The 12,847-nt window shown below is 33.2% G+C and overlaps 1 protein-coding gene across 1 annotated transcript in view; it reads left to right on the forward strand.

Moving 5' to 3' along the window:
- The window catches only part of LOC143232087 (disintegrin and metalloproteinase domain-containing protein 10-like), a 74,334-nt gene that overhangs the window by 21,249 nt on the left and 40,238 nt on the right, over positions 1–12,847 (forward strand). The window contains exon 3 of the mRNA XM_076467157.1: positions 3,753–3,874. Coding sequence (XP_076323272.1) covers positions 3,753–3,874 — 122 coding nt within the window. The remainder of the gene's footprint in view (positions 1–3,752; positions 3,875–12,847) is intronic.

A 12,847-nucleotide genomic window follows, 5' to 3' on the forward strand; every position in this document is an offset into this window, starting at 1 on the left:
TTCCTGTACGTGGTGAGGGAACCTCCCAGAGAAGGTTCTGTACTTTCAGTTTACCTTCTCTGGGACCTAAACATTCACCTGCATGTTTGTCATGCATGGTGACCTGTGAAGGGGAGGAGAGGATCCTGGTGATTAAGGGGTCCAACTCCAACACACCACTTTGTCCTTGAATTCCTGTAGACAGGCGGTCTTGGGGTGGATCCTTCAAGATCATTTGGCTAGTCCATTTGGGCCAGGGTCAACTGAGTGCCAGCGTAGGACATCCTCAACAAGTGTAGTGGACATTGTCTGATATTGGTGTTAGGGTATAGTGCTCATGAAATCCTGGTGTCATTGCATTTACCTTATATGGCACTGTAGTGTGTCTCATTGTAGGGATCCATGGTGGGTGGGGTCAGTGGGCACTGAAATATTCTTTTTTTTATTATGGATACCCCTCAAATAAAAAAAATAAACAAGCATGACAGCATAGAGAAAAATCTGACTACTGGCAAACAACTGCACATTGATGACTCTGTACTGTCAAACTCACAACTTGAATCTGTCCCACAATTTTTAATTACACATTCCTTAACTGAAAAACTCTTAGGGCAAATGTCTCCATTTTTTATTCAGAAGGGTTTAGAAGAGCTTGATGGCTCACCTAAATCAGTAAAAAATTATGGTCTGGGGTCATTTGAGTGGAAATAGCTTTATGACAACATTCCAAACTCTTCTTGAAGTTGAAAGCCATTGGGGATATACCCATTGAGGTTACTCCTCATTCTACTTTGTATTCTTCCAGAGGAGTTATAGTTGAGAGGGATTTAAAGACCATTCCAGAGTCAGAGATTCTTGAAGGTTTCACCAGCGAAGGTGTTACAGCTGTGTGCCAAATGTTTAGTCATAAAGACAGGATTATGAAGCTGACAAATGTTCTAATATTAACATTTACAACATTGCATCCTCCCAACATAATCAAGGCAGGGTATCTGAATTGTAAGGTACAGCCTTATATTCCTAACCCTGTTAGATGTTTCCATTGTTAATGATTTGATCATTCAAAAACAAATTGTTGAGGTTCCTTGACATGTGCTTGTTTTGCAGGTAAAGACCATGATGCTTTTGAATGCCAACTGAAACTGCATTGCATTAACTGTAATGGTCTACATCCTTCCTATTTTACTTGTTGCCCTAAATTGGTAGAAGAGAAAGAAGTACAATGTCTAAAGACAGTTCACAATATTACTTATCCAGAGGCTCAGAAATTATTATTTCCAGTTCCATCTTGGACTTATGCAGCTCCTACTACTACAGTAGGAGTCCAGACAGACCTTTTCGTGTCTTCTTCAGAATCCTTAACAGTGCATCTAAAATCAACAGTTAATGAATCAGTATCTGCTTCTATCTCTTTTCTTACTACATTTTCCAGTCATTACCCAACTTCACCTTGTTCAGGCCCAGGTGTTTCCATGGGGTCTTCCTCTTTTGACACCCCAAAAATTAAACAAACCATTTGTTCACCTCCTCAATCACTGGAAGTATGTCTGCAAACACTGACCTGTCTGCTCTATCCAGAGCAGGATCACTAAAGAGTGACCGATCCACATCCAGTAAAGAAAAAAAGTGCAGTCACAAGCAGTAGGTCTCCTTGCCATATTTTCCTCCAAAATACATAAAAGTGGCCATGCTAATCCAATGGAACTGTCTAGGTTTTCAATCAAATGTGAATGACATCAAGGATTTGATTGACTTTTATCATCCCAAACACATTTCTTCACTGGAAACATTTTTAAAACCTAGTAATACACTCATAATTCGACAATACTCCTTATACTGAAATGACAGGCCATGTGTAGGACAAGGACATGGAGGAGTAGCACTGCTGGTTGATCAACGTGGGCCCACCCAGTCCTTGTCATTGAATACACCCTTGGAGGCTGTAGCCATCCGTATCTCCTTGAGCCGTACCATCACTGTTTGCTCTCTGTACCTTTCCCTGGAAAATGTTATCATCCATCAGACCTTGATCCCCTCATTGAGCAACTGCTAACCCCCTTTTTAATTTTGGAGGATCTTAATGGGCATAATCCCCTCTGGGGTGGTTCTAGTATTGATATATGAGGGGTCATGCTATAGAGCATATACTTCTGAATCACAACCTGTCTCTCTTTAATACTGACTTTAATGCTTATTTTCATGCACTCACTCAGTTATTTACTGCTATAGATCTTTCTATCTGCACCCCTTTGCAATTTTCCACTTTTTATTAAGCATTTTTAATGAACTGCCAATTCCAGGTCTTTCCCGGTTTTTTCCCACATGATCTTGTTAACTTAATTAAGATCTTTATTGGACTATACACTGTTTTAGCATGTTTTTTTTTTACATTTTAATTTTATTCTGACCTGAACCCAGGACTGGAAAGGCCAACTTCAGGTGACTAACAGCAAGTTTGAACTTAATATTTCAGTCTTCCTGGCAGGTCTTAATTTTACATATTTTTACCTTAATTTTCATATACCATTATAGTATACTACATCTTGTTTGGCACAGATAGCCTAGTAGCTTTGTGCCAATAAATATCAAATACCTACCTACCTACCTATCGTGTAATAATAACAAGGAAGCAGAAAAATGAACAAGAAATTTAAAATTTTTGCTGTGATATTTACAGAGATTCCCAAAACTTGAGACTCAATCATTACATAGATATTGTTATAGAAGAAAATGCCATATAGTGTTATAAATTGAGGAGATATTTAAAATATCATTTTGAGGAACAATTTAATCCTTTCCTACATACATTGTTCTGCCTGTCTGATACAAATAAACAGTGATGTATAGTAACTAAAATATTTGTCAACTAAGATTGAACTTGATAGGCAAAACTCTGTGAAACTAGTCAACCCTATATCAAATGAAATTATAACATTTTCTCACATAATATTGATTAACACTTTAAGTAAATGTTGGGTCATAGCCACAGAAATTACAGGTATACAGTTAACATCACCAGCAGAATTTTTTTGGGAAAATTTGTGAAACACATGACACATTAAAAATGATTCCAAAAGGTGAAGACCCTAAAACTACTTGATTTTGCTAGTACTGTATAAGCATAAAAGAAAAAAAAAAAACACACACATAAAAAGCAACCCGTTATTAGAAATTAAGAAATCTTTGTTTCTCTCTTACTTAAATAATTTGTCTAAAGTGTATTTGCATAAAGTAAATTGAAAAATGACATCATTACTTTACATGTCAAGTTCATAGTTAGAATAATTTAACTGAAATGGTTTGAAATTTGTTCTTTGTTGAAGAACGAGATATGATTCAAGCATAAACATTTTCAAAATCAATGAATTAGTTTGAAAGTTTTTATTAGTGTAGTTGAGTCATGTGAACTAAATCTACAGTGATCCTACTAATCACTACATGGATTACAGTGTGAATGTAACAATCCTCACATGACATTAACATGTACAAAATTAAAAGATCAATAAACATCCTAAATGTGAATAAACTTGTTGAATATTAAAGAATATCTTGCACATTTTATAATTAAAGAATACATTAACCTTAGTACATGGTTCATGATACATGTCATCTATGGTTATATTATTTTTGAGGTCTCTTTGTTATTGGTTTTGGGAAGTTTATAGTTTTATAATTTCTTTTACACTGTAATAGTATGCTTATCAAAGTTTTGTTAAATTTTTTATTGTTGTCTTGCTCTTTCTTGTGTAATCATTTTTATTTTGTAATTTCAGGCATTTTAACTTAAGATTAAAGAGAGAGACAGGAGTATTTTCCCCAGATATTGTATTTGACACATCAAATGGTTTTAATGAAAAATTAGACACATCTCATCTGTACAATGGATTTTTATTGGGTGAGTTTGTTTTGTTGACATAAATATGGAATGAATATAGATTTTAATGTAGCTTTTTTGTCATCTTCTGTTAACAAGAATATTTTTATTGCAATAATGTCATTCCAGGACTACATGAACATTTTTGAAATTTATGTTTATTATAATACCAGTTTCTGCTTCATCAGTGTTAACCATGCCTATTTACTTTAGGATAAAACTTTTGTTTTACCTTAATTTCCTTTTATGAATTTTACTAAACTTAATTTTAACTTTTAACTGGATGTTTGGCACAGATAACCTAGCTGCTATGTGCCATAAAATACCAAACCAACCAACCAAAACGTCATAAACATTTGGAAACAAATGTAGAAAAAAACATGAACTAAACAGCAAATTTACTTTTATTCCAAAACAGAACACTAAAATCAAAGGTCATCAAAGGAAGGCTTATTCTGACAACTTCAACAATGCATGCATCTGCAATATCGATGTGACTTATGCAACAGCACTTATGTAAATGAAACAGAATGCAATACTGTCATTAGGACTAAAGAACATAGCAATTACCCATAGTACTTTACCAACACAGCATAACAAATCAACAACTAATTAATGTTGAAAACTTTTAAAATATTATGCAGCTAGAACAACATCAGTAGAAGAAAAATAAAGGAAATAAATTTTAACTTGTTCTATCTTGTTTCAGTAAAACAGTCTTACCATAAATAACGTTACTTATTACAAGCTACAAACATAACCAATTTAATATTAAGTTAAAGCTACCCTATTGTTTATTCCAAACAAGGAAAATACTAACAACACACACAATTATGGTTAGTTAATTAATAAATGGCTAGTTTATTGCATCCTTACATTTATGAGTTGTGTGTGAGCTAGCAGAACACAGGAATATCATCACATGCAATTATGTGAGTGGAAGCAGTGATAGCTAGCATGTTTTTTCATGGCCATTTCCAATATTTGATGGTAGAAGAGTAGCCCAAGAGTTGATGGAGGGTGTTGCCAGCTGGTTGCCTTCCTTCTGCTTGACTGCTCAAAATTAGAGACAGTAGCAGATGGCCTTAGTAGCTTTGCAATAACTCAAAGAAACAGATATAATGCTCCATGGCTCAAGGGCAAGCATGGTTGGTGACAACAGGAATCAAACCAGCAACTCTTGAATCACCAAGCAGTCACCATAATCCCTGGGTCATGAGTGTCCAAAGTTGAACATGTTTGAATTGATCAAAAAATAAAAATGGGAAGCCATGATGGTAATGATTACTTCAATATTTGGAATAATAAAAAAATAGTAGCTGTAAATGCTAATTATTTTCTTGTTGTGACACTAACTGGTTAAGGTGAACAAACTAGAACTAATAAAAAAAAGAAGAAATAATTGCACTATTTAAATTGCTTGGATAGTGCAAATAATGAGAAACGATAGTTTTGATTAGTTGATTGTTTCTGTGTCATTAATTGATTACATTGTAATATCTGTTAATTCAGAAATTTTATATAGTACTAATTATTGCAACTAATATTCATAAGTAATCAGTTAATTGAGTTAATTACCTGGATTTACATACATTTATGTGCCCTTTAACATAGTGGCATGTCAGAATAAAAGGAGTATCTTGTGATCAGCAATGCCATAAGTTATATGTTTTTAGTTTCTGTTGGACAAGTGGTGAAATCTTAAAATTTCTTCAGCCTATTTAATATCACAAAGACTTGTCAGAAAAGTTCTCATATATTGAGTCAACCATCTCTGCTGCCTTTCCAGATCCAAAAGGCTGTTAATTTGGACTTGTGGTTCTTACAAAACTTGTATGCCACTAATTAATTGCTAGGATTGGCCAAGTGATCTAATGCCAGTACAATGAAGATTTATGAGAATTAAGTCTTACAGAGTAGTACAACTTAGTTTACTATTTAGTTATTCCTAATGGGTTTTATTTAGCTGTACAATCTGTTGAATGTGCTGGCAGTGTCATTGGCAAATAAAATACACTCATAATGTGTTGTGATGGTCATCTTCATACTATCTGAGGATCAGGGGAAGCTTTAGCATGGTCGATATAAGCGTTTGAAGAAGGCTGGCTGGAAGTGGTGAAGATGGCTTCACAAAAGTCATGCACTGTTTGGAATTGACATCCATTTCTATAGACTTCCCTATCCATTTACCCCCAAACATTTTCAATGTGGTCAGTTTGGGAGAATGTGTTGGATAGTCCAAAAGAATCACATTATTTACCATGAAAAAGTCGTTTGTCCTGCGGGCATTGTGGATTGCAGCATTGTCCTGCTGAAAGATCCAGTCATTTCCACACAAGCAAAGGCCTTCAGTTATTAAGGATGCTCTCTCCAACATGCCAGTGTAGCCAGCTGCTGTTTGACACCCCTGTATGCCCCTGTATAACCTGAAGCTTTATTGTTCCATAGAAGAAGAAAGCATTCCAGGTCATAACTGAACCTCCTCCACTGTGTCGTGTAGAAAATTTCTCCGGTGGGATATCCTTATCGTGCCAGTAACGTTGGAAGCCATCTGGACCATTCAAGTTAAATTTTTCTCATCAGAGAACAAAACCTTCATCCACTTTTCTACGTCCCATGTTTGATGCTTCTCAGCAAAGTTTAACCGAGCTGTTTCGTGGTGTAGAAGGAGGCATGGCCTTTGAAGACATTTACAGTTTTTAAAGCATTTCTCTTGTAGATGCTGTCTTATTGTTTTTGAGCTGCATTCTGCATCCGTAAGGGCCTTAATCTGGTTCGACGATCAGCTAGTGTCTTGTTGGACAACCCATCAAATCCTCCTGCTCAATGCCAGCAAATTGTTTTGGGTTGACCACTTGAAATTTGAAATTCACATTTCGTATCCCTCAGGGTCTTTTAAGAAATTTGCAACAGCAGTTTTACTTCACCCAATGTCACCAGCAATGGCATGTTGAAAGAAACCTTGCTTTTGCAGCTTGACATTTTGCCATGTTCAAACTCTGTCAATTTTTTAGCCTTTGCCTTGTTTTTACCCAATGTAACACAGGAGATGTTAGTGAGAGATGGTGACAATGCTAGTGCTTGAACACAGATTACTAAATTTTGTTACATGTTTGCTGATTAATGCTTTGTTTCAGTATGGTCTTAAACTTTTAACAAGCTAGTAGTTAGGCTAATTTCATAGTGTTCACATTTTCCCTATTAAGTGCTAAAACAGTTTTTTATTTGTATTTTTCCTTTTCTTATTTTCATCTTTCGAAGCTCTACTCAAATGAGTGGTTAAGTCTAACAATGCAAATTACATATATTTTCTTTATATTCATTGGTTTTAAGATTTTGGCCAGCAGTGTATTTACACTAGCTTTTTTTCTGAATGGCCTACCATTAAAGCAATATAATTAAATGCAATTAAATATGTAGACAAACCAATACAAGAGGCTATTGGTTATAAAATAACATTGTTTACCTATCATGGAAAAAGCATAGAGTCTAGTTATGTCTCCTGTTGTTTTGTTCAGATATCTTTTTCAACAACCCTAAGTTATTCTAAACATCTGAAAGTTTTGAACTCCTCAATGTCATCCAGCATTGTTTCCAATTACTTAACCAGCTTTTTAAGGTAGTATTACATGCCTTGTCTTGACAACCATTTGAGCCTTTCCCTTAATGGGTAGGTTTGTTGTTGCTAAAATGCTGATGGTATAGGTTGGATTTGTTGTTATGTTTGTAGGACTTTTATTCACTATTCTCAAGACCTTTATTCTGATAAGACCTTTCTCTAAATATTTGGTAACTAAGGAAGAGGATATATTCCCAGTGTGCACCTGAAGAAGAAAGATTTGCCTTTTAAAAGCTCTCAACTTTTTATCATTTTGTCTCAAGACTCTTTAAACCTATGTGTTTTTCTGATGTCATGGGTTTAATATATTGTTTGTGGAAGGATGCCCACTATTTCTTTATAATTCCAAATAAGAAGTGATTTCATCCTAGATCTATGGTTGAGCAGAGTTTTCTATGCTCTCTTCATAATTGTGGGGGCACATGAAGTGCTCATTGCCCAATGGGTTGAGGAGTGAGGATGAATGTACATAATTCCAGACCATACGATTTCTGTTCCTTTGGTTGAGTAAGGCATGCATGATGCTGTCATTCTGAGTCTAGGGTGTTGCCTTTCAGACTGCTTCAGGTTGAAGAGAAAGTTTGTCCACTTTGGTGTGTTAGACATTATAATTTATCCTGGCTGAGTTTCCTAGTTGTGATGTTAAGTATTACATTTTGGAACAGCCAGAAACTGAATTAAATTGTAATAGGGATGTTGATTAAATGTTTATGTATTAAATTTATAATATATGCTGACAAGATTGAAACACACAGTTTTCTTTTTTAGCAGAAAAAATGTTAATATACAAAAACAATATAATTTACAATAATGGTTATTACAAATAGTTATTATAAATAATGACTTGTGTACAAAAGTTTTATAAACTTACAAACAATACTGAGTCTTCTATCTGGTCTGGAACTGAATATTTTATCAATGGTTCATGATGAGTGATTTAATTTTTGTTGATACACAGGTGCATTTCTCTTGATAGAAAGCAAGCTAGTTTCTTCACATCTGAGTTTTTCTCAACAAAAATGTTTAATATCATTATAAAAATACCAACATCTGAAGTTAATTCACTTAAGTGGTTTGTAATGTTCAAAATCTATAAACATCCATGGCCAAATATCTGTAGTTTCCTGATTTGATAAGTGTTAATCACTGTTATAGCTTTTGAGGTGTATAGTATACTAACTGTAGCAAATCAATAATAATAATATGAAAACTGACACTTGGCACATTGATTTATAAGCTTTAGGCAAAATTCTAGAAAGTTCAGTTGATAATAATAATTTACTTGTACACATTGTGCATTTTGGTTGTTACTCTCAAGCATCTTCTATAAGTTTAAAGGATAGACTGGAATTTTACAGCTCATATTTAACACTTAAGTTATATGCATTTCTAAATGTATATTAAACTGAAAAAAATGTAGGTACTAAAATATATATATATAACAGTAAATCAGTTACAGGTGTTGCTTACTTTATTGTCATGATTCAAGTGGTTTAGAATGCTTCACTCTATGGCTACAGGTTGGAACCTAATCACATGCCTATCTATAACTAACATTGCAGTCCAAATGACCTAGCAACCAGTGTGGGTCATAGGGACCAAGACCTCTTAATTTCAACCCCAAGTAGTTGAACCTTGCCTGTCTGGTTGGGGCTGACATATAGTGATAATCACTTGTGTACTATTTCCACCCTTGATGCAAGAACTGTGCTCCAGGTGAAGTGCATATCTGTTCTGGACATAATGTAGTTTCCCCACTTGGGTATCACTATCTGTGTACATCCTTGATCTGTATGGATAACGCCCTCACCATTCCGTGCATCTTCTCAGTTTGAGATTCTAGTTATAATGTTAGCATTGGTAATGCTAACATTATAATAATAAATAAAATAAATAAATAAATAAAATAAAACAAATAATAAAATAAAATAAAAATTTTGGAAGTTCACATTTTCCTGAATTGAAAATGTATTTCCAATAATATTTACATCCATTGGCACTCTTCTACTCTTCCTCCCCTCAAAGAGCCAGTGTCAGTGATTGGAATGGTGTAAATATTAAACTAGTTATTACATTATCTGTGTGAAGTGTTTATATACAGTACCAGGATAGAGGGCACATATTGTTGTTTGTTAACATAATGTTAGAAGGATATAATTAATAGTAAAAATAAATAAATTAAGACCAACAACAACAATAAATTAGTTTACTTTTATAACAGCATTAGAGTCAATGCATGATTTGCTGTGGGCAGAGAGATTTGTGGATTAGATATTCCCAATGGCATTTAATTGGAATATAAAAGACTAGAGATGTGAGACCAATGCATCTTGGCAAAGCCAACTTTAAGGTATGGCTGAAGTGTCAGCAGAGGTAAGTATTACTGAAAATACATTTTCAAGTTAGGAAAATGTCAGCTTTTGTCTTAGTGTTTTTTAAGTACATAGATATTATATTATGAAGGACATTAAGAGAGCTGTTTATGTTATTCATGCAATTAAAGTTAATATAGAAAATAATTAATTTTAATTTACTTACATTACATTGAATTAGAACAAATTTTTGGAGCATTGCAAATAACTAGTTTGGAGAGAATTTCAGTCAAAATACCTGTAACATTAGGAATCAGGGTGGACTTGACCAGTTGCTAAAGGTATATATTTGAATTGATTTTATTTTCTTGAAGGTCATTTAATTTCCAAGTGTTTCAGAGTAGATTGTTGACCAATTGTTAAAATTCAATGATGGACTTTAGTTTCTGAAAGGGACATCCTGATTCATTTTAGTAATGAAGACAATAATTAATTTAAGTTGATAAAAGTAATTGAAATATTAAAATTTCTATTCTTTACTTACATATTTTTTACAACTAAGAATAATTTATACAACAATTTAGGTTGTGAACAATCATTTGTTTTAAAATGAAATGTATTTGTACTGTGCAGTTGCTTCGTTTTCTGTCATTCATCAGGGCTTCAACTTTTTTTTGTAGTATTGCTTGTGAGGTTTTATAGCCCATTCTTACCTTTGACTGTTTTTCCTGAGGTGCCTTTTAGCCAGTCTTCTGTTTAGTTAGTGATTACATGATCAAAGTGGAGCTAAATTGACCTGATTGATAAAAGCAATGGCTTGATAATGGACTGCTGCAACGAAGAATGTTTGTAAAAACTGTTGATGTTCTGTAATGTTGCTGAGTCCTGTGAGGTGTAATAGAACTTTGATGGCTATGGCTGAAGTATATCCTGTGACTAGTCTTAAATGTTTTGTATTTCTTTCAATTTTACCTAGGTGGCACTGATACTGGTCATTGGCAATGCATGTTTCAGGATTGCGTGGATAACACTTTAATACAGCAAACGTAGATGACATTCTTTACCTTTATTTCCAGCGGTACCTTTTGGTGCAGTAATGTATTTTGGTAGCTGTATGGGGTTAATGTGACCAATGAAGTTGAGTTGTCTATCAGAGGTTATCATCAAGTACTTAATTGTTTTTTCTGGAGGGATAGCAGTACATATCTGTTGATTGTGTTTTATCAAGACTGATGAACATTCCTGTGTTTATTGAAGCATTTGATTACCTTGGTATAGGTGGTTGCATCTTAATTTTCTTCAAATGTTATATCATAACAAACTAAACAGCCTACAGTTTACGTAAAGCTGTCCACAATTAATTACTAACAGGTTTTATCAATGATAATAAATTGTGTGAAAATAAAGCCATGTGAAAGTACCACAGGATTAACAACCTTTAACAAAGTTGCATTCAAAATGTAATTAAAGTACTTTATTGTTTGTGTACATGAATAAAATTAGTATCAGAAAATAGATGATAAGTCACAGTATTAAAGTTTTTAATTTGATAGGAAATATTTTATGTGAATTCCTAAGTATGAGTACTGTGACATTTGTTATCTGTGTCATTCCTATTCTATAATTTTTGCCACTGTTCTGAGAAGCATGAAATTTAATTTAAATTATTCATTATAATGTGTTCATCATTCAGGCAAAATGTAATAAACAGAGCAATAAAATGGAAAATCAGACCTCTCTTGCCATGCTCATCAGGTACATCATGTCTTTCAGAACTTGTTGGCCTTAGTTCTCTCTAACATTTAAGACTATATTATTTATAACCAATAGAAAGCAAAAGTTTTTATCTATCAAATGAGGTATTGTATTATATTGTCTGTAAAGAGAATTATCTACTTTTCTTTCAGTTCAAACTTTATTCCCACAGGAAACACATTGATGTGCTTAACTGAACTTTTAATGAACAAATTGTGATACTTATGGATCATATTTTCCTTTCTGCATGTTATTGTTTTTGATGTATTATTTAATTAAACAGTAATTATTTAATGCAGTAGTACAATTAGTATGAAAGAAGTTAAGTGTCTTCAACAGTCAAGGGGGGGGGGGAACCAGCCAAGTACTTTATTTTTTGTTTTTAATGTGTATTCTTTATTTGTTATTATAAAAGTAACTATAATTTAAAAGTTAAAAACTTATTAGGTTTATTAAAGTAAAATAAATAAATTTTTATGAGGTGTACTCATGAGTAGTCTGTGTGTTACATAATTCATTACTATTATGTAGCTGTATGTTCATTATGTGATATGCAATGTATATGCTGAAAATCATAATCAAAGGGCAATAATACAATAAAATTTAAGTATGAAGGTTGACATATGCTGTTACAAGCTTTAAGGTACTGAGTAGGAACAATTGTGGTTTTGTGTTTATAATTTATAGTTGTTCCAGACAAAAATAGGGGAAATTTAGATGTATATTTTTTGTTGTAGAGGTTAAAAAATTGGTTAAATGAACCATTCTCATAAAGATTTATGTTAAAGAAAATCAGACAAAATATCAAGTTCTGGAAAGAAAAACATATTTATTTATTTAGGAAGTTTTAGAGGTTATGCAGATGATATTTTAAAGTTTTCAGATGAATAAAAGTATTTTAATATTATTATGAAAATTACTTTTCACTCATGAGTCATAAAAACTGAAGTGTACATTGTAAATAAAGTTTTTTTTATTGAACATACTCTTTTTCCAGATGAGAAAAGTAAACTTGCTGTACACTATAAATGACATTTTTTGATATGGTACATTATCTACTCTCACATCATAGTTATTCTCATTCAGTACTGCTTTCTATATGTTAAAAAGATTTCTATGAATGCTATAAGCTTTTTTCTTCCCTTTGTTAAAATCAACTGATTCCAATGCATCTCTCATGCAAGTCACCATGCATCAACCTTCCACCAGTAAAAGAGTACAACATATTTTTGCCATGCATGTGACTCCCTCTATTTCAAATTTTGTTGAACTATCACTTCTTGTTTAGCAGTGTTCCTGTTCAAACAT

The sequence above is a fragment of the Tachypleus tridentatus genome, chromosome 11 (genome assembly GCF_004210375.1).
Source record: "Tachypleus tridentatus isolate NWPU-2018 chromosome 11, ASM421037v1, whole genome shotgun sequence".
Lineage (NCBI taxonomy): Eukaryota > Metazoa > Arthropoda > Merostomata > Xiphosura > Limulidae > Tachypleus > Tachypleus tridentatus.